At 34.6% G+C, this 22132-nt stretch overlaps 1 protein-coding gene across 2 annotated transcripts; it reads left to right on the forward strand.

Annotated features, from left to right (window-relative positions):
* The first annotated feature begins 1238 nt into the window (after positions 1-1238).
* LOC144855379 (sodium- and chloride-dependent GABA transporter 2-like) lies at positions 1239-21981 on the forward strand. 2 transcript variants are annotated; one of them, XM_078713225.1, is made up of 14 exons: positions 1239-1419; positions 1697-1828; positions 1997-2157; positions 2531-2610; positions 2749-2881; positions 3383-3517; positions 3878-3981; positions 5078-5202; positions 5519-5631; positions 5860-5997; positions 6309-6411; positions 20235-20335; positions 20794-20961; positions 21840-21981. In XM_078713225.1, exons 1-14 carry the CDS (start codon positions 1239-1241, stop codon positions 21933-21935), a joined length of 1770 nt encoding a protein of 589 aa, XP_078569351.1. In that variant the 3' UTR covers positions 21936-21981. The 2 variants fall into 2 exon arrangements, with proteins under 2 accessions (XP_078569351.1, XP_078569352.1); XM_078713226.1 differs by lacking the exon at positions 1697-1828.
* The last annotated feature ends 151 nt before the right edge of the window (positions 21982-22132 follow it).

The raw sequence follows: 22132 nt of genomic DNA on the forward strand, positions 1-22132 counted from the left end.
TCTAGTGTGACCAAACTTTCGACCTTTGCGCAATTTCCTCGACTGCTAAATGCAACTAATTCTATTATCTGAAGATAGGTACGTACGTGAAACACAATTAATAGTAGTAGAGACGAACCCGGTGGTGCCTCTTGCTAGACACATGGGCGCTAATACTACTACTGATAACCTATTTAAATTTGTCCTTAATGATGCAGGTAAATAAACAAAAGGTAAAAGGTCGATTTTTGGTAGGTTATTCTAATATTCCCTAGTTAGTTACTGCAATGGTAGAAGGCGTTTGAGAATCATAGGTTACAGTAAGACATCGTACAGTAGTAGACAGGTGAGTAAAATATTTGTATCCACTTATATATGACGAATATAAACTCACTTAAGACCTACTGGGGAAAATGCCTTGGATATCATAGAATAGGTTATTATTTTACGAGTTAGTCTATATTTCAAACAAATGTGTTGACAAATGCAGTCTACAACAATATTATTATGTACTGAAACAAAAATAAATGCTCTAAGTTACGATAAATCTATTGTATTAGATATTAAATAGTGCACTAAAAAAATTTGTTCTGAAACCCGGGAATGAACCAGGTTCAGTTTGACGCTTCCAACTGAACAATTTATACATAAAAAACAATCTTATACTGAAACCAAAACAAACGCACTAAAAACTCGCGATTGAACCAGAGACCTTAGACCTTCTTCCCCTCATTCATATTTGCGCCACCAACGGCAGGGTCCTCTTAAAACTTTTTTGGCAGCGCGCCAGGCATGATGGGCAGGCAGACAGCATGCACAAGACACGTCGACTTTTTTGCAAGAAGACCGCATTTTTTCACTTTAATTTAACTGTTTCTCAGTTGAATAAAATAATACCAGTTGCATGAAGGTATTGCAACAGAATGTTTTACGAACTTTTACTAATTTGAGTTGTATTTAGTAAGCATATTTGTGAACAATTTCGATTCCCAAATTGGATTGGATTGAAAAGCTAGCTGGGCCTGACTGCTGAAGCAGGCCTACTACTAGAGTAAGTAGGCTAGGACTAGGACAAGTACGTAAACCAGTAGCATGACAGGTAGGACTGCCTCTAATAAGCTAGGCCTAGCTAGTTAGTAGGCTTAGCAGGTCCTGGACCTGGCTCTCCACATTAATAGCAGGAAGCTGGTCTATTATTAAAATATCTCTTGTTTACTATTATTACAGAATCAAATAGAAGAATATAAAAGAAGAAAAACATGCAGCATGAGAAGTTAGATCAAGAAGACAAACGTTCTAATGAAAAGGATGTGGTGTCTGCTGGGGATGACAGATTACGATGGGATAAAGAACTGGATTTTATATTGTCTTGTATTGGATTCGCTGTTGGATTCGGTAACATTTGGAGATTTCCTTATCTTTGTTACAAAAATGGTGGAGGTACTGTTACAAATTGTTTTTTTTTTATCAATTTTTAACATCACAATTGTCAATTTTACTTTTTAATATTTTATAGCTAATTTAGTTGCACCAATTTGTCTCACCTCTATTGTGGCACCACTAATAATAATATATTATTTGTTTGAAACTTTTAGGGAAATTTATTTTATCACTATATACACTAGAAAATAATATCTGTGTTGCATGAGGCGGACCACGTGATATGAATCAATCTTCAATCTGCTATTCAATTTTCTATTCTGTTTCTTTTAACCAGGTGCATTCTTTATTCCTTATATCATCTTTATGGTTCTTGGCGGCATTCCATTGTTCCTATTGGAAGTGACCATTGGTCAGTTTATGTCATATGGTGGAATACGAGTTTGGCAAATTTGTCCTATCTTTAAAGGTAGGCATACTACTATTGAAATATTAGAAATCAGGTGACTCGTTATTGATGAGTGATATGGTAGTGATAGGACATGATGATCACATCATATTTTTTTGTCACATAAAGTTTGATATTGGAGACAGAGCTTAAGCAACACTATATTTGTCGATTTTCTTCCCTTATTAGGTATTGGATACGCGACAACTGTGATTGTGTTCTGGTTGAACCAGTACTATATCGTAATCATTGCATGGGCTCTGTTTTATTTTTTTAACTCGTTCTCATCTGAACTACCTTGGTCGCACTGTCAGAACCCATGGAACACTCCCAACTGTACGGAGTTCAAAGTAAGTAGTGTTAAATAGTTTGATGTTTCAATGCAGTTAGGCCTAACTTCCAATTGTACAAACTATTAATTAAACAAAGTAATAAACAAAATTCTTCGTATCTTCTTATCAGTTCTTCTTGTGGTATTATACTGTAAAAAGGACGCAGCGCAATGACGTAAGCGCACCGCAAGTAATTTGACCAATCACGACGCAATGGATCATCCGAAATGTCGCTTGTGATTGGTCAACTTACTTGCATTGCGTGCGCCTACGTCGTTAATTGCCTTTCGTTCAAAGTTCACTCTACAAATAATGATGTATAATTATTATTGTTGAATTTAATGACATAAATGTTTATTTTATATAATTTATTTATTACATTTTTTCCTAGGATTATACCGAAGACTTCAATACCACTCTCAACATTACTGACGAATATTTATCGACGTCACCTGTATCTGAATTCTGGGAGTAAGTAAGCACGTGCTTTACTAAACAGCTCATACCAGAAATGCTTTAAAACTGCTATCATAATATTAATGGGCTTATATTCGAATTAAACGCTCTCAATAAGTATAAGGTATAGATAATGCTTATTTATAATTTTAGGCGGGAAGTTTTACAGATATCGAGTGGACTATCAGAGATGGGAGGCCTAAGGTGGCCTTTGGTAGGCACCCTACTGCTCGCCTGGATTCTAACGTACTTTTGTATATGGAAAGGTGTTCGTTCGTCAGGAAAGGTGAGTTTTGCCGTTTCAACGTATTTTACGTCGCATTCCTAGCAAATGCGTTAAACATAATATATATTTTGCCGTTTGAACGTATTTACGCCGCATCCCTAGCGTTAAACATAATATATAGTTTTATATAATAGCACACCCATATTAAGAGGACATATTCGAGACCCAAAAACGTGTAAACTGAATACTGAAAAGCTTTATTTGTCCATTATAATAAAATAACAATAGAAATTCTTCTTCAAGATTGGCAAATATTAGTAGGCCTACAATAAAACAGATTAAAAGAAATTAAAATATAGAATACACACACATTATTGTACAAAAAAGTTTTATAAGCGGTTCCCTGATTAGGGGTTGGCCCTTAGTGTTAAAACTAACAACAATGATACATTCATTTCACGGGTAGTGTCCCCTTAATAGTGTACAAAAGGCGGGGTTGTTCAACTACAATAAACCCCACCCTAAATAAACTACTACTAATACATTTCTTTAACATCTTAGGTTGTATACTTCACGGCGACATTTCCGTACGTGGTGCTTACGATCCTGTTAGTCCGAAGTTTACTGCTGGAAGGGGCTACAGAAGGACTTGTGTACTACATTAAGCCGAATATAACCAGGCTGGGAGACGCGCAGGTAAATGAAAGACTATCGTTATAATACGCAAGAAAATAAAGGAACGGAAAACAACAACTAGATAAATATATAAGAAATGCCATTATAAAGCCTTGTCTACACTATCAAACAAAAAAATGTCATGTGCCCATATATGGACATGATGATGTCATATCACTACCAGTTGGGAACATCACTACCATATTTGGGCGACATCATCACTTTTTTTTCAAACTAGTTTGATAGTGTAGACATAGCTTTAGCCCCTGATTGTTCTCATATTAACCCTGATATGAGACCATATGATATATGCAAATCACGAATTCAAACGTCCCATCATAAGATCTGTGTTTGCCTCAATATTGCTCTCCCTTCTTTCAGGTATGGGTAGATGCTGGAACTCAAGTTTTCTTTTCATACGCCATTGGTCTTGGCTCTCTTACAGCGCTTGGTAGCTATAATAAATTTAACAACAATTGTTATAGGTATTAATAACACGTTTATCTTTGTCTTGTAAATAAAAGGATATGACGGATTTACATATTTCCTAAATTAACTTAACCCTCTCGATATCAAAATAAAAGAAAAATAATATTCGAAAAATTCGAACCCAAGCTAGAGAATAGATTAATCGAAACAGAGCATTACCCGTTTACGACAAAGTGCATGGATGACTGAACAGCTGACAATAGTCTATTTATACGTGCTTCATATTATGCATATTCATGACCGTCACCTTGAAGACACGAAGCTTGTATTAACCTGTTTAGAAACAAAATGACCGGTTGGCTCAGTCGACTGAGCGTCGTGCTAACAACACGAGTGTCGTGGGTTCGAATCCCACGCTGGTCTGGTGGAATAGAGTTAAAGGTATGCGACCAACTGTGTTTGGGGTTCACAGAAATATACGTCCCCCTTTCCACCACACATCATGAGGCGGTAACATCAATGCATCTGGTGATGTGCTGGAAACGACCCCAAAAGGCTGTGGCAGGGCCTTAGTGCTGAGGCAGGGAGAGCACATTTAACATCTTTTATTTTTCCTGTGGTTTTCGCCACCTGTATTCGATCTCATAAATGTTATGTTTAGCGCCCTCAATTTTATGTCAGAAAAAAGAAGTCTCTTCATTTAAATACGTGTTTAGAGAATGAATATCTCATCGTAGTTGTACGACACGGTATGCCGTGTGTTGTTATGCAAATGAGATTGTGCAGAAACAACCGCTTTATAATGTAAACAAACTCGAATCCGCCGGGCTGGGCCTGGGCATATGAAGCTTTTTTTTTAAAAAAAGAAAAGAAAAAACCGCCTAAAACTTTGAAGTCGCATCTGGATAGTTGTAATTTTAACATTTACCATAATTATCGTAGGTGATTATTGTAATTGTTTTATTAATTGTACAACTATTAGGATTAGTAATTTTGTGTGTGGGTGCTGATCACGCTATTTGTATTTCATAATTTTGTTGTGTTGAATTACCATCATGTCCACATAGTTTTAACGTACGTACTAGAATCAACGGCTTCACGCCACTAAACGGACCGTTACGTACGTAATGATATATTTCACCATTTTTTCAGGGATACGTTGATCGTAGCCTGTGTGAATAGCTTTACAAGTTTCTATGGCGGATTGTTGATTTTCTCCGTGCTCGGATACATGTCGGTTGAACAGGGTGTTCCTATTGAAGACGTGGCCACAAAAGGTACTTTCTTTGTTTAATAATATTATTAATACCCCTTTTACACCGCCTAAAAAACTCCGGAGTTTACACATCATACAAAACAACGATGTTGACGCTCCGGTGGTTTGTTAAAACTCCGGAGTTTACACACCATACAAAACACTGATGCTGACGCTCCGGTGGTTGGTTAAAACTCCGGAGTTTACACACCATACAAAACACTGATGCTGACGCTCCGGTGGTTTGTTAAAACTCCGGAGTTTACACACCATACACTAAACACCGATGTTGACGCTCTGGTGGTTTGTTAATAATAAATGTGTATATTTGTCAACAGGGCCTGGACTGATATTCATCGCATACCCTAAAGCGGTGTCCCTGATGCCATTGTCACCGCTTTGGTCATGTCTGTTTTTCTTCATGATTCTCTTAGTCGGAATGGACAGTCAGGTACCTGATTCATTTTATCTACTCACGTTTTTACTGTTTTATTTCTAGTATAATAATCATTGCTTTATTTTACCATTGAGTATTATATTACTATTACTGGTACTCCATGGTTGACAACCGAACGCACGGAAGCTGCTTTTAGTATGAAACGAGTAGGCTAAGTGTGACTTGAAAAGAAAAGGTTATTCTTCCCTGTGTCCATCAACTATTATTGTCTTGTCTTTTTAGTTTGTAACTGTTGAAGGTTTCGTGACTGCTATAAGTGACTTTTTCCCGCGCTTTCTAAATCGTGGTTACAATCGTGAGCTGTTTGTTCTCTTCATTTGTACAATCTCATTCGTTTGTGGTTTGTTCATGGTTACACGGGTGAGTTTCCGATAATGTATTATTAGTAAATTCGCTACCGAATTGATTGGTTCCGACTAGAGATGCAACGCTGTATATATTTTACAATAATTTTTTTTTTTTGTAAAAATCACTGTACTACACGTTATTATGGTTATCATTATTATGACTAAAACAATTGATGAATAAAGTTCACAAGAAATTCTTAACTAACGGCAGACCAATGAAAATATTAAATGTATAGCGCGCGCGTTCAAATATTTTGTACGCGCGTTAACTGAATCTCTTCGTATGCTTCGGCTATTAGACTTTTTTGTTGCATTTTTCGATAGGGCGGTATGTATGTGTTCCAAATCTACGACTATTTTTCGGCCAGCGGTATGGTTCTTTTGTGTATGGCTTTCTTTGAATGCGTCGCCATTGGATGGGTTTATGGTAAGTCTTTATATTTTATTATTTTAGTCAAGTCATGCCAGTGATTTATAATTCATTAAGAGTACTTTAGTAATAAGTACACCGGAAACAATAGAATCACAACAGCCGTGAAATAAAAGAAATGATAGATATAAGCGACGATAGTTTATGATGATAAAACAAGCAATCAATCTATATTTTGCAGACTATATTATGAATATTATTATGAATATGATGGTACTGTATTTTTATCCAATAAAGACCAATTTACACAGACAAGCGGTAACGGTAAGCGGAAAACCGCGCAGCTTGTCCCACGTACAACCTGTATCTATCCTGAGCGATCCTCCGCGTTGTGTGTAAATGGTCATAAGGAATAAGATAGATTCTATATTGTTATTATCGTTACCGCTTGTCTGTGTAAATTAGCATATAGGCTGCCCTCTTCTCATAAACGTTCAAACGGAAATATTCGATAATTATTAAAATATATATCAAAGAAAAAGGTCAAATAGAAGACATGATATAATATTTATAAACATACTCTATCTATTAACGAGGTATCATGATCGTCCAGGGGTGACGTTAAGATATCTATACTAAAGCTCTGTCTACACTATCAAACTATGTGACAAAAAATGTGATGTGCCCATGTATGGACACGATGATGACATATCACTACCATATTTTGGTATATCACTACCATATTTGGGCACATCACACTAGTTTGATAGTGTGGACGGAGCTTAAGACAAGAGTGACGTATTTCATGATAATTGATATCACTAATCGTAGATACCCAAGTTATTTTTAATGTCCTCGACGTAAAAGGCTTACTGTATAGATTTCCTCATTTACACGTCGTCATAGCAGCAATTCTAGTGATACTTTAGACGGGATTTCATATTATAGAAATCCTGGCTTGAATTCGAAACTATATATACGTAAAGGGGCTTGAGTCCCTGATTGCTTTTAAATCCGCACTTCTATTTTTACCTCGCACAGGCGTAATTCGACGAAATTGAATTTCAGCAGATAAAAATATCAATCTTGACAACCCTGGATGTGTATTGAAAGCGTATTGCATGGAATTAGGGATTTTCTTAGACTTGTTGTATTTTGTAGAATAATATAACGAATGAATTTGAACAATTTTAAATAGGTTTACATGATATTGATAAATCATAGTCGTATAATTACCATACTAGCTTATCACCTCGACATCATCATCGTCATCGTCATAATCATCATTATTGTCTCGCATGTTTACACCTAAACCGACAATTTAGTAAACCGTAAACGTATTCGATTGAAAACACATTAAAATAACATCTTTTAAAAACATTTTAGATATTTTATTAAAACATTTTTTAAGCTGCATTTAGCGTTTAGTATTGTAGGCCTACTGAAGTATAGAGCCCAAAATAAAGATGCATTTTCACTTGAAAAATATCGATAAAGTTGACAATTTGTAGCTGAAGAATTAAAGCTTGTTTCCCAATTGGACGCAAACGAAACAACGTTGGCTCAACGCACGACGCACCAATCACGGTGACGGATAATCCATCGCTTGTGATTGGTCAAATTACGCTTACGTTCCTGCGTTGCGTCTCTAGTGGCAACCAAGCATTACGGTGGACTTACGTCCTTGCATTAAACCAAGTTTAAATCTAACCAAAATAAATTTTTTATATAAAATGCATTTTAATATCAACATTTTTTTATTAAGTGAAAGCTACAATCCAGGTCTTTGCAGCTAAGGAAAATGTATTTTATAAATGAATATCGCTTTTTGAGCTCCAGTAATAATAGGTAGGATCATCCTGTCACATACCTTGTCACGTCATTATGCGACATTAACATTATTATAATGTCATTCAAGGTCACTAGCCGTTGACAATGCGCAAGCACAGAACATCTTTTTTCACCGTAATACTATCAGAGCGCCGATTAGTATACATTATACAGGTAAATTGGTTTTGAATATGACAACATACATCATTTAACTTGCATGCGAATGTCATTTATATACAACATGCAATTATCACATTATGCTACAGTCATGTCATGATTGAGTTGCGTGCGTACGATAATACATTAATGTTTCTTCTACACATTCCTTTGTCACATTAATGCATTAGAAAATTCAAATAATTAAAATGTAAGCAAAGAGCGTCTATGAGTCCGGCGGCCGTGACCACAGCTTACTGTTTGTAGCACGAAACAAGAAAGTCCTGTAGCACCGTGAGGCAACGCCGATTGTTCTGCGACGAATATCGGGTGCTGTGTAGCATAACAACTACGAATAATTTACGGCGGCAATCATAAAACATTGTAGCAAAGACTACGTTTTTTGGTGAAAACAAACATAAAACTTTGTGTAGCACGGAGTTAGTTAGCGCATCATCAGTAATTATGTTTGTGTTGTTTTTGTTCGCTGTAAACGATTTCTCCACCATTCAACTTCTAGCTTCATTCTTTCTTTATACAACTCGAGCACTTCTTTCTCTAACTTTAGTTTATCCCGCTGTATGCGTACCATGTCCGCTTGTATTTCCGCGACGCTTTCTCCGTTTTCGGCGACGTCAAGTCTCTCTGACGTGGTTGTTGTCGGTCGGGCAAGCGAACCGTCTGTCCTGTCATACACAGCATACTCCGGACGAAAGCCATTGGTTGTGAAAATCCGCGGGTATCCGTCTGATGGTAGTACCGGGTGATACATATCGGCTGCTGTTATGTGACGTGATGTCGTCACGTCTGAAAACGGCGAAGAAGACCGGGATGATATGCCGTTCGATTGGTTATGTTCATGACTTTCTTCTCCGTCCTCCTGTACTAGGCCTGCGTGCGCGTCCCGGTGCGTGTCGTTACCATGAATACGCGGTAGTACTTCCGACTCGATTAGCCTGGAATCGTTTGTGACTTCTTGGGTTTGTCGATCTATTCGTAGGCTTACGTGTTCTTTATGATTTTCTTCTTCGTAAATCGGTGAATATTTATTTTCTGTGATAGACGCGTTGCTGGACGTGTGATTGTCTTTCTTTGGTGAAAGTCGCAGAATTTTACCATTTGGCGAATGTTCTTCGACAGTATCAAAATCATCCATATCATCAAGATTATCATCTAAATCATCCAAATCATCTGAATCAATATGATTAGAATGATGCACGACCTCAACCATGGTAGGCAAACCATGGTAGTTACCATTCGGGAGGTTCTGGTCACCAGGATGTGCATATGACTGTTGCCGTACCGTACCCCTCAATTTGATAACACGTCGACTTATACTTGAAATCGGCCTGGGAGGGGGACCGCCTTCGATGTATGGTCTTTTAGATTCGACAAGTTCACGTTTTGAGGCTGATAACAAGTTTTTCCACTTGCGTCGCACTTCTTCTGTAGTGCGTTTCACGTACGGATTTCGTGCGTTTAACCCGTCGCAAATCAACTTCCAAACTTGTCGTTTTTGCTGAGACGTTGTCTCACCACACAGCTTCGATGTCAATATTATTTTATGTTTCTCAAATTCTCGAAGTAAAAAACTAATTTCATTTTCTGACCAGTTAGGTTTGCGTTTCTTGTTGAACTGCGGCCTTATGGCTGTTCGTATGTCCATCTTTACGGACGAATAGTACTCTCGTTACCGTAACAGAGAAGCGACTGTCCAGAATAGCTCGATAACGATGGTTTTGTCTGCTGTACTGAAACTGCTCAAAATATCTGGGATTAAGCGTATGGATTTAGAAGCAGCGTAAGCGGCTTTTGTGCCGGTTAATGTCGGTATTAGAAAACAGCTGGGCCGAATCAGCCCACGATATATCAACCAATGAGAAGCATTTACTTAATACCGCTATGACCTTTGAATACTGGTATTATCAGATTAGCTGGGTTTGTGCTAAATTTACACTCTACGGGGCATTGTGTAGGTTGCAAGGCGACCGGGTATTTAATTATCTCTGTATAACAGGTTGTGTCTATAGCTCCGTGGCCTCTCAAAGTCTTTATCCATGGCTCAATGTAAACGCTCTCTGCATATGGCATATAATACTGCATATATAATATTCATGACTTAATTAACAGAAGGAACAGTGCGTTTACTGCCATACGAACATTATAATAAAAATGTTATCATATTTCAATGTCCGATGCAAAAATTAAAAGCTAAAACTTAAATCCTAGAAGAATCCCTTTTTAATGTCATTCGATATAATACCCGGTAATATGTTCGACCATAAAAAACTGTGCATTTTCAGAAATTGTATAAATAACGTTTAGTGGATGACGTCATTGAAAAATGTAGACAGAAAGGGGACAAAACACCATGAAATGAAATAATCACGTGACGATGTCTTAGGCCTATAGTCGGATTCGAACCCGAGCCCTTTATGTGTTTAACTTCTGACCAATGTATGAGAAATCGAATATGCCCTATTATGCCTACTGTATTAAAAGAAAATTATAGCAAAATGTATGTATTATATTAGCGGCGCAAATAATAAGTAAGAGAGATATAATTAATAATGCTACGTACGACTAAATTATAACTTCTGACCGTCCGAATTGATAATGAAAATTCACTTTTCTTTTCTATTTTTAACAATCATGTGACAACGTCAAGTTAAGGAGCTAAATTTAATTTAAGTTCGTATCACGAAGCTAAAGATATCATTTCTGTTCTATTTTAAGTCGCCAAGAACGATTGCTAAGCTAGTCCCAATAGTAGAAACCATACGTCCGCTTAAACCCTTCTAAGGCCAATTATTATTATAGCCTATGAGATTGGCGTATTGCATGAGAGTGACGCGCAAACCGAACTCGTGACGTCACACAATCATTCACCCGGATTGAGCTATTTTAAATCGCCTCGGCTTATCAATAAAAATGGAATATATCGCGGCGGTTTAAGTTCTTGGCAGACGATCGTCATAAACCATTAAATTGTAATTCAAATTTGTAATAGCTTTATAATTTTGAATTAAATGACAAAATGACTCCAAAAGTGGATCTAATAGAGCAAGGTATTATGTGATGGGAATACGGTGATTAGTGATTCGTTATCAGCTTAAACATTTTAATAGGAAGTCTTTTATGATAAAAATGGAATCAAATAATATTTTAATTGTTTCGCCTATAATTCACCATATCTCTAAGAGGGACTATTTATAGAAAGTGCTCGCGTGACAAGAAAGATCGGATATAAACTTTTGCAGAGTGTTTCCCATTGTTTTATCACCTATCACTTCAGAAGGAAATCGAAGTAAAGTGGTACATTTTTTGTTGTATATTAATTAATTAATCATTTAATTTACACCAAAAAAAAGAACTTTATATTATTTACGAACTGACGAGATAGAATTTAGGAGTACGTTTTAAAATTTTGCAATTTTATTTGATCAACAATATTCATTTGCAATATAATTTATGCGAGTTTATGTTTTTTTATTTTTCAAATCACCTCTGTTATCTTGTTGTTTTGATGATATAAAAAGGAAATCGAAGAATATGAGGTGGCAGATACTAAATTTATCTCATTCAATTCATTGTATTTATCCAATAAAAGGTAATGAATAAAATACAGGTTTATAAAATTAAAAAGATGAAAAGAGGTGAAACATTGCAAGCAGAAAACCACGAGAAATCAATGGTATAATTCAATAACGGATCAGCCATCCTTCCCCGCCCCCTCCTCATCTTGAGGTGGTATAATGGCCTAGACTAATTAGTTATAGGCCAAGCAAACATCTATGCTACGGGATCCCACCAATTTGTTCAATATTCGGTTAGACCGTAAAAGTCCTCCTGAGGTTTCCGTACTAAATCGACTTTAAATCGACACAGAAGCCCTACGTACTTACCTTTTAAACGGTTTATGATCATACTGCTGATCGGTTTTTAAACGTGTACCAATACCTTATTTTTAGAATGTCACTACCGGTACTAGAATAACTTAAATTCTTAAATTAGCTTCTTCAACGGATACGCAAGTATTGTAAATTATTTTAGAACAATCTATGAATGAATTAAGTAATTTAATTTGCGATTTATAATTAAAGAAGGAATGACTGTTCCCATCGACCACTAAAAATTATTATACTTGTATACATTTTTTGGATAAACTCCAAACGTTTATTCATCTAAGTTGCACACTCACTTTATGCAATAAACATCCTCATCCTAATGTGTATAGGCCTACTTCTCTGCGTTTCGGGTAATAGTAGTCCGTCTTAACATGAGAAATAAGTTAACTTATTTCTCCATGGTTAACTTATTCCAAGTTATCTTATCCAAGTTAACTTATTTCTGCATGGTCTTAACCAACATGATGATCCAAAGACGTGACTTTGTGACGTGGTGGTATCACTGGATCAGTTTTGCGCTTCTTCAATGAAATTCTTCCTCAAATAAAAGTGCTTGTTGTGGACAAATGCCATATAACAGCAAACTATCGTAATCATGCTTGCATTAAAAATATTTTATTTTCATATTTAAATATGATTAGTCTATGTTTGTGAATTGTATAATAATACTAATATTACCTTCTTAAGTGTAGTATAACCGTTTGTCATTCAATAATAAGTATATTGTATACAAAGCTTATCCCAATAAAGACTCTACAACATAAACTGACAACACAATTACTGACCTGCCAAGTTTATTTATATATATATTTATTGGGGTAGATATAGGCCAACTGTCTACATTTATAGAATAAAGAGAGTATATTATTCGTTTTTAAATATTTAACACAATTGTATTTGTTTCATGCATACACTATATTTTTACTTTCTTCATTTTATTGCATTAATATTTATTTGTTTATTTTTCAGTAGGCCTACTTATACATATAACATTGTATTCTTTTGTTTAGTTACAAAAATATATTTCGTTTATTTGACTATTATTTTATATAGGCCTAATATTCATTCATTCATTTATTTGATCAAAATCACATAAAACAAGTAAAAAGATTCATGAATAAAACAGTATTAAAAACAACATATAAAACAAATTATAAAAATATTTTAAAACATTAACTAGATTTAATTCGTCACTATGGCGAATTATAGGTTATATGCATTTATTTAAATAAGATAATTGATTTTTAAAAGATATATTGATTGATTGATTTTCTCAGAATCTTTAATTATTTATAATACATGATAGGATCTTGCTAATGCAAATACAATAGCCGGTATCACAATCCGATCAAAGATCCCTCTGCGTAAAATGTCATAAATCACATTTGTTACCGTACATGATTATAATAAAGACATAAGTTACTTTTTATCTAGATTTCATTATAAATCATGTGTATAATCTATACACTAAGAAATAAAACAGACAATACGGATAATAACATTTTTGTTTTCCAAGTTGATTAGAAATTGTTTTTTCGCATTTTAACATTTTTTTTAAACATGCCGTTTTAATCCACAGAAAGTTGACTCTTGATATGAATTAAATTTTCACCAAGTCTCAGTACAAAATTACTTTTGATTTTTAATCTAATCTCATTTCTATCTCATTTAAATTCATAAAATTGCGCGCAAGTCACGTTGCGCAACTCTGACCTTTTTAAAAAATAGGAGGTGCACAACTTCACGTAAATGTCTATATGTTGACAAAGTTATGAAATGTTCTGTTTACACGTTTTAGAGAAACAGGGCTCACAAACAAGGAAATAGTATAATATATACTAATAATACATAGAAAAAATGTTGATCCCGTCCAATATTAACTAAGCGGATAACAAATAAATTAGTAATAAAACCACAACAAATGATTATCCTGCAAGAATAATTAATAGGAATATAACCTAATAAATCAAAAAATAACATGGAATAAGCAAGAAAAGATTCTGACGGAATAAATAGATTATATGCATGATATTGCATATAATCTAAAAGTATAAAGTATAATCGAATTTGTAATTCTAAATGGTGAACATACAGAGCTGCATCAGTTAGTTCATTAATGGTAATTATACACACATAAATAAGTAAAATAACAACTCCTTCAAATAAAGTACATATTGTTAGATTCGAAAACAGTAAAAGACTACTACCAATAAAAAACGCCCAAGTGATTATCCGAATTAAATCCGCACGAGTGGAATGTAATGTATATCGGAAATAGCTCCATTCTTCTATTTCTAATGTTATATAACTGTTTATTTTTTTAAAAACAAATAAAGGAATCATTGAGTAATCACTGATATTCATAAGATTATTTCCTTTGACAGATATTAAGTTGTCTTTGATTATTATCCCCTGTTTATAACATTCCTCTAACATGTCATTAACAATAGTACCTGATAAACTACAATTGTTCATAGAAAGATAGATTAAGTTTGGAAATTTAATAAATATATTAGCTAGTATACGTCCATTGATCAATGATAGGTCGACGAAATCTAAACAAAGGTAATTAAACGTAAATTTGTCAGGTCTGGGTGATACTAAGATATCCTTTAACTGTTTATCTGACAAATAATTATAATTCCAATGTAATGTATGGTATTTGTTATATGGTCCTTGAGCTTCTTGTAACGTATAGAGAACTTTCACAAGTGTATCGATGTTTATAGTTGAAAGGTCAATCAGCCCAGGCATATAGTAGATAAAATTTCCTTTTGACTTTAAATAATTTATATCTACTTTATTCAGCATATCGACTATTTGTCTGCTGGATAACTGACAAAGCAAATTAAATGATTGTAAGTCTTTGGAAATATTTAATATGTGACCTAGTGAGGCCCCATTGAGACATTCAAGATCAGTTTGATTAACGATGAGACTAAACATTTTTAATTTAACAAATGGTTCACGTTTACAATGCGTAAACATAGAATTAATACGTGGACACTGATATTTCGAATATATATGTATATTAAGAATTTTTAAGTTAGGGAAGTTTTTAAATAATTTGCACATCTGTAAGCCAGTAATAAACCTGTTTGAAAAGTATGTGCTATTTTCATAAAAGTCAAAAAATTGTTTTTCCTCGCTATAATGGTATTTCTTCCATTCGTTTGACAGAATGTCAAGAGCTTTATCGCCCCATTTCTCGATTAGTTTGATCACACTTCTATCATTAAGGTAGTGCCATGAAGTGTCATGCTTATATTCAGTTATTATGGTTATTATCATTGAAACATGTGCTACAAACCTACACACTTCATCAGATGAATGGTTAGAATAATTTATTATTGATTCTACATTATTTATTACTTTATTCCAGTCTTTTGTAAGTTCTTCTGAAAACAATTTCAGAAGTTTTATTAAGTGCAAATTGTTGCCACTAAAATATATTTTAAATGAATGACTTAAATGTTCCAAATGTCTCTTCATGTCTGGAGATGCATGTTTATCCAATGATTGCAACACTTCCTTTTCATGTGATTCATTCACGTATTTAAAATATTGTGAAAACGAGTAATAATTCGACGCCCTTTTTACTAACCAGTGTTTCATCAATTTGTCTGCATTGGGACCTAGAAAACTAATAGTGAAAATTCTTACCATGTGTAAATAGGTGTTCGTCCATATTTTTTCACATTCTTCATAATCTAAAGTTTCTATTTTGTTAAACAAGTAAAACCCAGCTAATGCCTCGGACACTAATTTATATTTAAATCGGTAAATCTTCCAAAAATTATCCTGAACGGTAGGTTTCTCTCTGGAAACAAATCCTAATTTCACCGATAACTTTACCAAAGTTTCATTTCTTTCTAGTTCATGTAATTCTGTGTAAGTGAAATATAGTAAATTTTTCTGTAAACTAATGTAACTAATGTGTCCTAATAATAGAATTGCATTTTCAATGTCAGTCGGAATTTTGTCAAAGCTTGCTATTGCTTTAGTAGAAGATTCATCTCTGTTGATAAATTGATTTAAAAAAGAACGGAATATTTCTTTAAACAACTGTTGAAAATTATCTAGGTTTAGTTCTTTGTGTTGCCACATAGTACATACTTTAAGTAACAAAAATGGTGATGAAAATAGTTCTAATAATATGTATTGATCACCACACAAATAATGTCTAGAATCAGAATCAAGTTTAAACTTCTTAATCAATGATTTACCCTCTTCAGATTTCCCAATAGATTTGAAATATCGATTAATATAGTGCTTTACGTTCTCTGTAGAGAATCCAATTACTTTAACATGTAAATGAAAATGTTTTTGTAAAATGTTAGTAAAACCCGGTCGTGAAGTCAAAATAACTGTGCTTTCTTCTAGTTCTTCATTCTTTAATATCAGTGGAATATCTACCCCAGGTGTTAACTCATCTAATGCATCTATCAGAATAACTAACTCATTGTCGTGTTCCTTAATGAATGTTGTTAGCATTGTTGTATTTATACGGATACCTGTTTTTCTGTGGGAACTGTTTAAATTTACTTTCTTAACGATTATATCTGTGATGGTTTGACCTTGTTCAATGTCTCTAACATTTACAAGAAATATTATCTTACCGACAAACGTATCATCAGAATTGGTCGCCCAGTTATAAGATATATATTGAAGTAAGGTTGTCTTACCAATTCCCTCATTTCCAGTCATCAATACCTTAAATGAGTCATTCGCCTTTATAATACCCAATAATTCTTGTAACGTTGTGTACTTTTCTGTATTCTCTATTGCACTAACAACAGTTGTTAGTACTGGATCGGTAAACATCTGTGAAATGTCATAGTGGAAATCTGGTGTCCACGTCGGTGGTTTTGATATCTTTAGATCTTTTAATTTAGTTTTCTGTCCTGATGTTAAAAACTTTCGAATAGTATTATCTGAAATCAAGATAAATTACAATTCAAAGAACACAAAACAAATAGTGACTGCCTCTTATCGGATCATTATCATTAAATCTGAAACAAAATATTACTCCGATGAAAACAAAGAAGAATTAGGCTTAATTAAGTGTAATTTTAAATTGGAAATAAGTGAACTAATCATAGTTACAAATACTTACCGTAATCACTTTCCGTTAATTTTGTGTTCGAAACTTGGCTTGAGAAATTGTGGGGTGTGTTTGAGAATTTGTTGACGAGGATCACTATTAAGATTGCAAATATGACTACAAAGAATAATAATAAATGCAAATATTACAAATAATATAAGGGTCTAAATTTCAAACTATAGACATTTATAACAACGAAAATATTATACTCTTTTTTTATTATGGTTACAAACTGGATACGAATTTTTAAATATGGCATCTAAACTACTAGTTGTAGTAACGGTATATTGACGATAAGGAAATATTAAGTCACTATTGACAAACGCAACACATTTTAAAATTATTTTGTCAAGATCCATAATCCAATCTAAATTTAATGTATATAATTATATTTATAAATGTCATTTCATGTCAATTTCGAGACATTCTCAATTTACTAATTTCACAGACCTGATCTAGTGTCAGTATTCGCCATACAAACCTAAACAATACCATGGACCCTATAGGTCCATGGTTATATCAGTTATTGTTGTTGTTCTGTCCCACGCCATGTTTTTGTTAAATCATTTTTTGTTGTATCACAATATAGAAGAGTGAACTTTATCGACAAATCTATGTACAGTAATTAGGTCTACTTTCTTCTTTTTATTAAAAAATTGTCCATTTGAAGAGTGATGAAGTTTAGGGCCTAACTAAATTAATTATTCAGTAGACGGTAATTCAAACTATTGGGTAACATTGTCTATTTTGAGTAAATCAATGATACTGAAAAAGAAATGATTTTTTACTCGTATCCCAAAATGTCAAGTACGGTATGACTCAGCTGGCCTTGATCAGACTACTGTATTGTATTGTAATGCATTCATTTTCGTATTTATTCAGAAAACAGGAATTATTCATTTATTTACCTCTACCTTATTGAATAAGCGTGACGTAAAAATTGACTTAACTACAATTTATTATGTCAAAATTGTTAATAATCCTAGAATAGCCCGATAATGACTGTTAGGCTACGCACCTGAAATAATCAGTGTTGATTTTTGTAGTTGTCCTTGTGCTGATTCCCGCGGTGGTCTTGGTGCTGATTCCCTCGGTTGTCTTGGTGCTGAAGTATAATAAGCATGTATTTGTGTTATGCGCGATTTCAACGATAGATTTCAACGCGCAAGGAAATCTTCACGCAGTATCAAATTGCGCAAGTAACTTGCTCAACTTGAAAGTGCGCAAAAATCCTAGCACACAGTAACAATACGAAACGTACTAGGATAGTAGTATTTGTTTGAATATAAATCGGGGAAAAAATATGATATTGGTAATAAATCGACGATACAAAGTAGGCCTAGGCCTAATTAAATTACTTTCTATACATAGATCAAAAACATTTGTTTATTATTATTTTTTAATTAATTTTATGTTCAAGATCCAAAAAGAAATATTGTCTTGACAAAAAAAAAGAATGTTCTATATGTGTTTGTGTTATTCCATGCATTCTGTCCCACGTGTTAATGTATACAATCATACTATATTATTGATTTCATTGAGGAAAATTTGCTAAAAGTATCTGCCAGAGTAGACCTAAATTAAGGCTGGCAACGTTTTGACAATTTGGCAATTTAGATGGCATACCGGATATGTGAAAGTGAAAATTCAATTTGACACGTTCAGGTAGAAATAAAATTATAATAGCGAATAATTACGTGAATGTTTTTTTTATTTAGCATTTTTGGCATTTTAGAACAAGGAGGTCGTATCGTTTAATTTGCAATATTTCTGTTAGAGATAAAGAATAAAATGCAAACCATTATCAAGTAGAATTCCTTTTGCAGTCGGATTGAGACGGTCTGCAAACTTTTTTATTTTCTCTTGTTCATCTGCGAGCTGTTTGGCAATCTCCAGATGAAGCACTACATCACAAATATTGGTGAAGTTGAAGTGGCCTATTTTGTAGAAAGCAGTAATACGTTGCAATTCACCTGGAATCATGACCTGTTCCATTGATTTAAACAATCGCTTACGATAAGATGACAACGTTGGTCCATCTGTATTGTGAACCTGGCCATTGTCATTCATGTACCTTCTAACATGATCTTCAGCATCCTGCACTCCAAGCTGTTCCGTAATCTCTAATAGTAAGTTGATTTTAGTAGGTGAAATGGAACCTTTTTCTTCGAGTTTACTGAATAAATTGTGTCCGTTAACGGAATTTGTAATATCACTCACCGCTAAGTAATCATATAGGATACATTTTAACCAAAGGTATCTCTCACCCACGTAGCACCGACCTAGATGATCTTTCAAGTCATTGAAATCTTCTTCCATTTAGATTGTTTTTCTATTCTTGGATTATGAGTGTAGTATTTAATATCAAAGATGACAGCAACACTAATACTATAAAGGAAAAAAATAAAATATTGATAATTGATTTGGTAATCGTCTCAAAGCACAGTGGACCTTTATCTTCCCTATAAATAAGGGCCCTCCATGTCGGGTGGTGCCACCAATGCTTCTTCTGAACATGTACACTAAACTAAATAAGGTGTATGAATAATTGGTATAATTGTGAATAACCAACAATGTTTTTTTTAATGTATTATTATATTTTATTGAAGCGTATAGGCCTAAACGAAGCCATGTCACAATAACACAAATCCCGTGACAGTATATTCTGAAAACGCCATGAAACTCCACGCCCATGTAAGCAATATTTAATATTGGAATCTTGAACGGCAAGTTATATCATATGCGGATTCAATGAGGAGGGCGGGGGTCAGCCGGCCTGGAGCCCTCCCTAAATTTGAGACCTATAATGCAAAGGATAGGACACTAGTTCGACACCTAAAATGATTTTCGTCGTTATTGTTATTATTGTTATTTTCTTTTAGGAGGAGAGCGGTTGTATAATGACTTGGAGAGGATGATTGGATATCGACCTCCGGTCATTTTCAAATGGTGTTGGAGGATAATAACACCAGCTATTAGTCTGGTACGTGTTACCGTCAATGTTTAAAACGAACATAATAAGAGTTGCATATTCGACTTGTCGGAGGATCTAACAAGCTACTGAGTGGATCTGCTAAAGTTGGATAACCCTTTCGTCAGGCCTCGTCATACGACGCTGTCTCAGTTGGCCTTACTACATGGTTAAAAGGTCAAAGAAATAGTCTCATTCATTCACCTTTCCCCTCCTCTTACTTCTTTTCTCTCCTCTTCCTTCTTTTCCCTCTTTCTCTTAAGTATCTTCATTGTCACGTGTGACAATCAGTAGAAATTGGTTATCCAACTTGAGCAGATCTCCACCAGTAGCTTGTTAGATCCTCCGACCAGTCGAATAGGCATAACTCTTAATTATTATCTTCGTTGTAATAACTTTAATGGCAATTATAATGTAACTAGGCCTCCTCCTATATAGTGCGTATTAAATGGTATATGATCCGTTTGTAGACTATCTGGATCTTCAGTGTTGTGACGTGGACACCGCTTGTTTACGAAGACTACGTTTACCCTCCCTGGGGTGTGGCTCTGGGTTTGTTAATTGCTACGTCATCCATGATTTGCATTCCTGCCTGGGTCGTATTTTCAATAGCTACGACACAGGGTTCATTCAGAGAGGTAAGAGTACAGTTTATACATTTCAGTAGTAGGCCTATATCTGTGGACGATATGTAATTATTTAACTGAAAAACGCCAGTCCTATAGAAGCACTATCCTTCGGGACATTCCTATTGAGTATACGCCCATTTTAAAAGGGGACCAACTTTCCTGTGAAAACGAGGGGATAGCCTCTTCAACACTGCGCGGCCAACTGTACGCCTACACCTATACTCTTCTTACACTCCGGCCTAAGGGGATACTTCGTTTGGTCTCGAAAGTGTATTTCTTGATTGAGAGAATGTTATGCATAGACTTTATAAACAAAATAGATACATGATTTCTATAATAGACCAGTCGGATCTGGAGGCAGGTGTCCCTTTTCTGCAGAATTTCTAAACCAACGTTTTCTAATGTTTAATGTCACATTTATGTCTACTCGTAATGCACTTATGTGATCTAAAACCAACCGTTGAGGAGATACAGAAACTTCAAATGGTAAATGGCGGCTTTTGAATTTATGCTAATTAACCCACTTCCCGAGATGTCCGATTTCGGTAAACTTTGGATATGATGTTTATTTGGACTATATCAACTAAACAATAAAATTCTGTTGCATTTAACATATCTAAACGATTTCTTCTTCATAAAATGACTTATTTGACGTAATTTGACTTTGACCCTTCATATCTCGAAAACGCCCTTCCCGTCGCGATCAACATTCATATTCGTATTCTACAGCCAAAATTACCCCAGAAAAAATCGATGAAGTAAATTCTGCAAAAAGAGTGACACCTATATACCTCAAATACGACTGGTCTATAACCAAAATCTACAAAATATATACTTGCTTATAATACACTATACTGTGTAAATTGGTACATTTACTTTATTTCCAGCGTTTGCAGAAATTGTGTACTCCGAACCTGCGACAATACCACGACCATTTACCGATATCACAGAACGAACCCTCCGTTGAGTTGCAAGATAAGTAATCTCTGATAAGAGTCTTGTGTACCAACGTGACAAGAGGTCGCTCAGTATAAACAGCCATAAGTCGCGTGCTAAAACGCATAGTTATACCGGACCGACAGACAGACCGACCGACCGACATAGTGAACTATAGAGTCGCGTCCACGCGACTAATAACAAGAGATAACATAATTAGTTTTATTTCTCAATATTCCGAACC

The sequence above is a fragment of the Antedon bifida genome, chromosome 11, assembly GCF_963402885.1.
Source record: "Antedon bifida chromosome 11, ecAntBifi1.1, whole genome shotgun sequence".
Taxonomy (NCBI): domain Eukaryota; kingdom Metazoa; phylum Echinodermata; class Crinoidea; order Comatulida; family Antedonidae; genus Antedon; species Antedon bifida.

Coding starts and splice junctions, on each gene's coding strand:
- LOC144855379 (XM_078713225.1), top strand. CDS start 1,239: ATGCAGCATGAGAAGTTAGATCAAGAAGACAAACGTTCTAATGAAAAG. Junction 6,412..20,234: donor CGCCATTGGATGGGTTTATG/GTAAGTCTTTAT, acceptor ATTTTCTTTTAG/GAGGAGAGCGGTTGTATAAT. Junction 20,962..21,839: donor CACAGGGTTCATTCAGAGAG/GTAAGAGTACAG, acceptor CTTTATTTCCAG/CGTTTGCAGAAATTGTGTAC.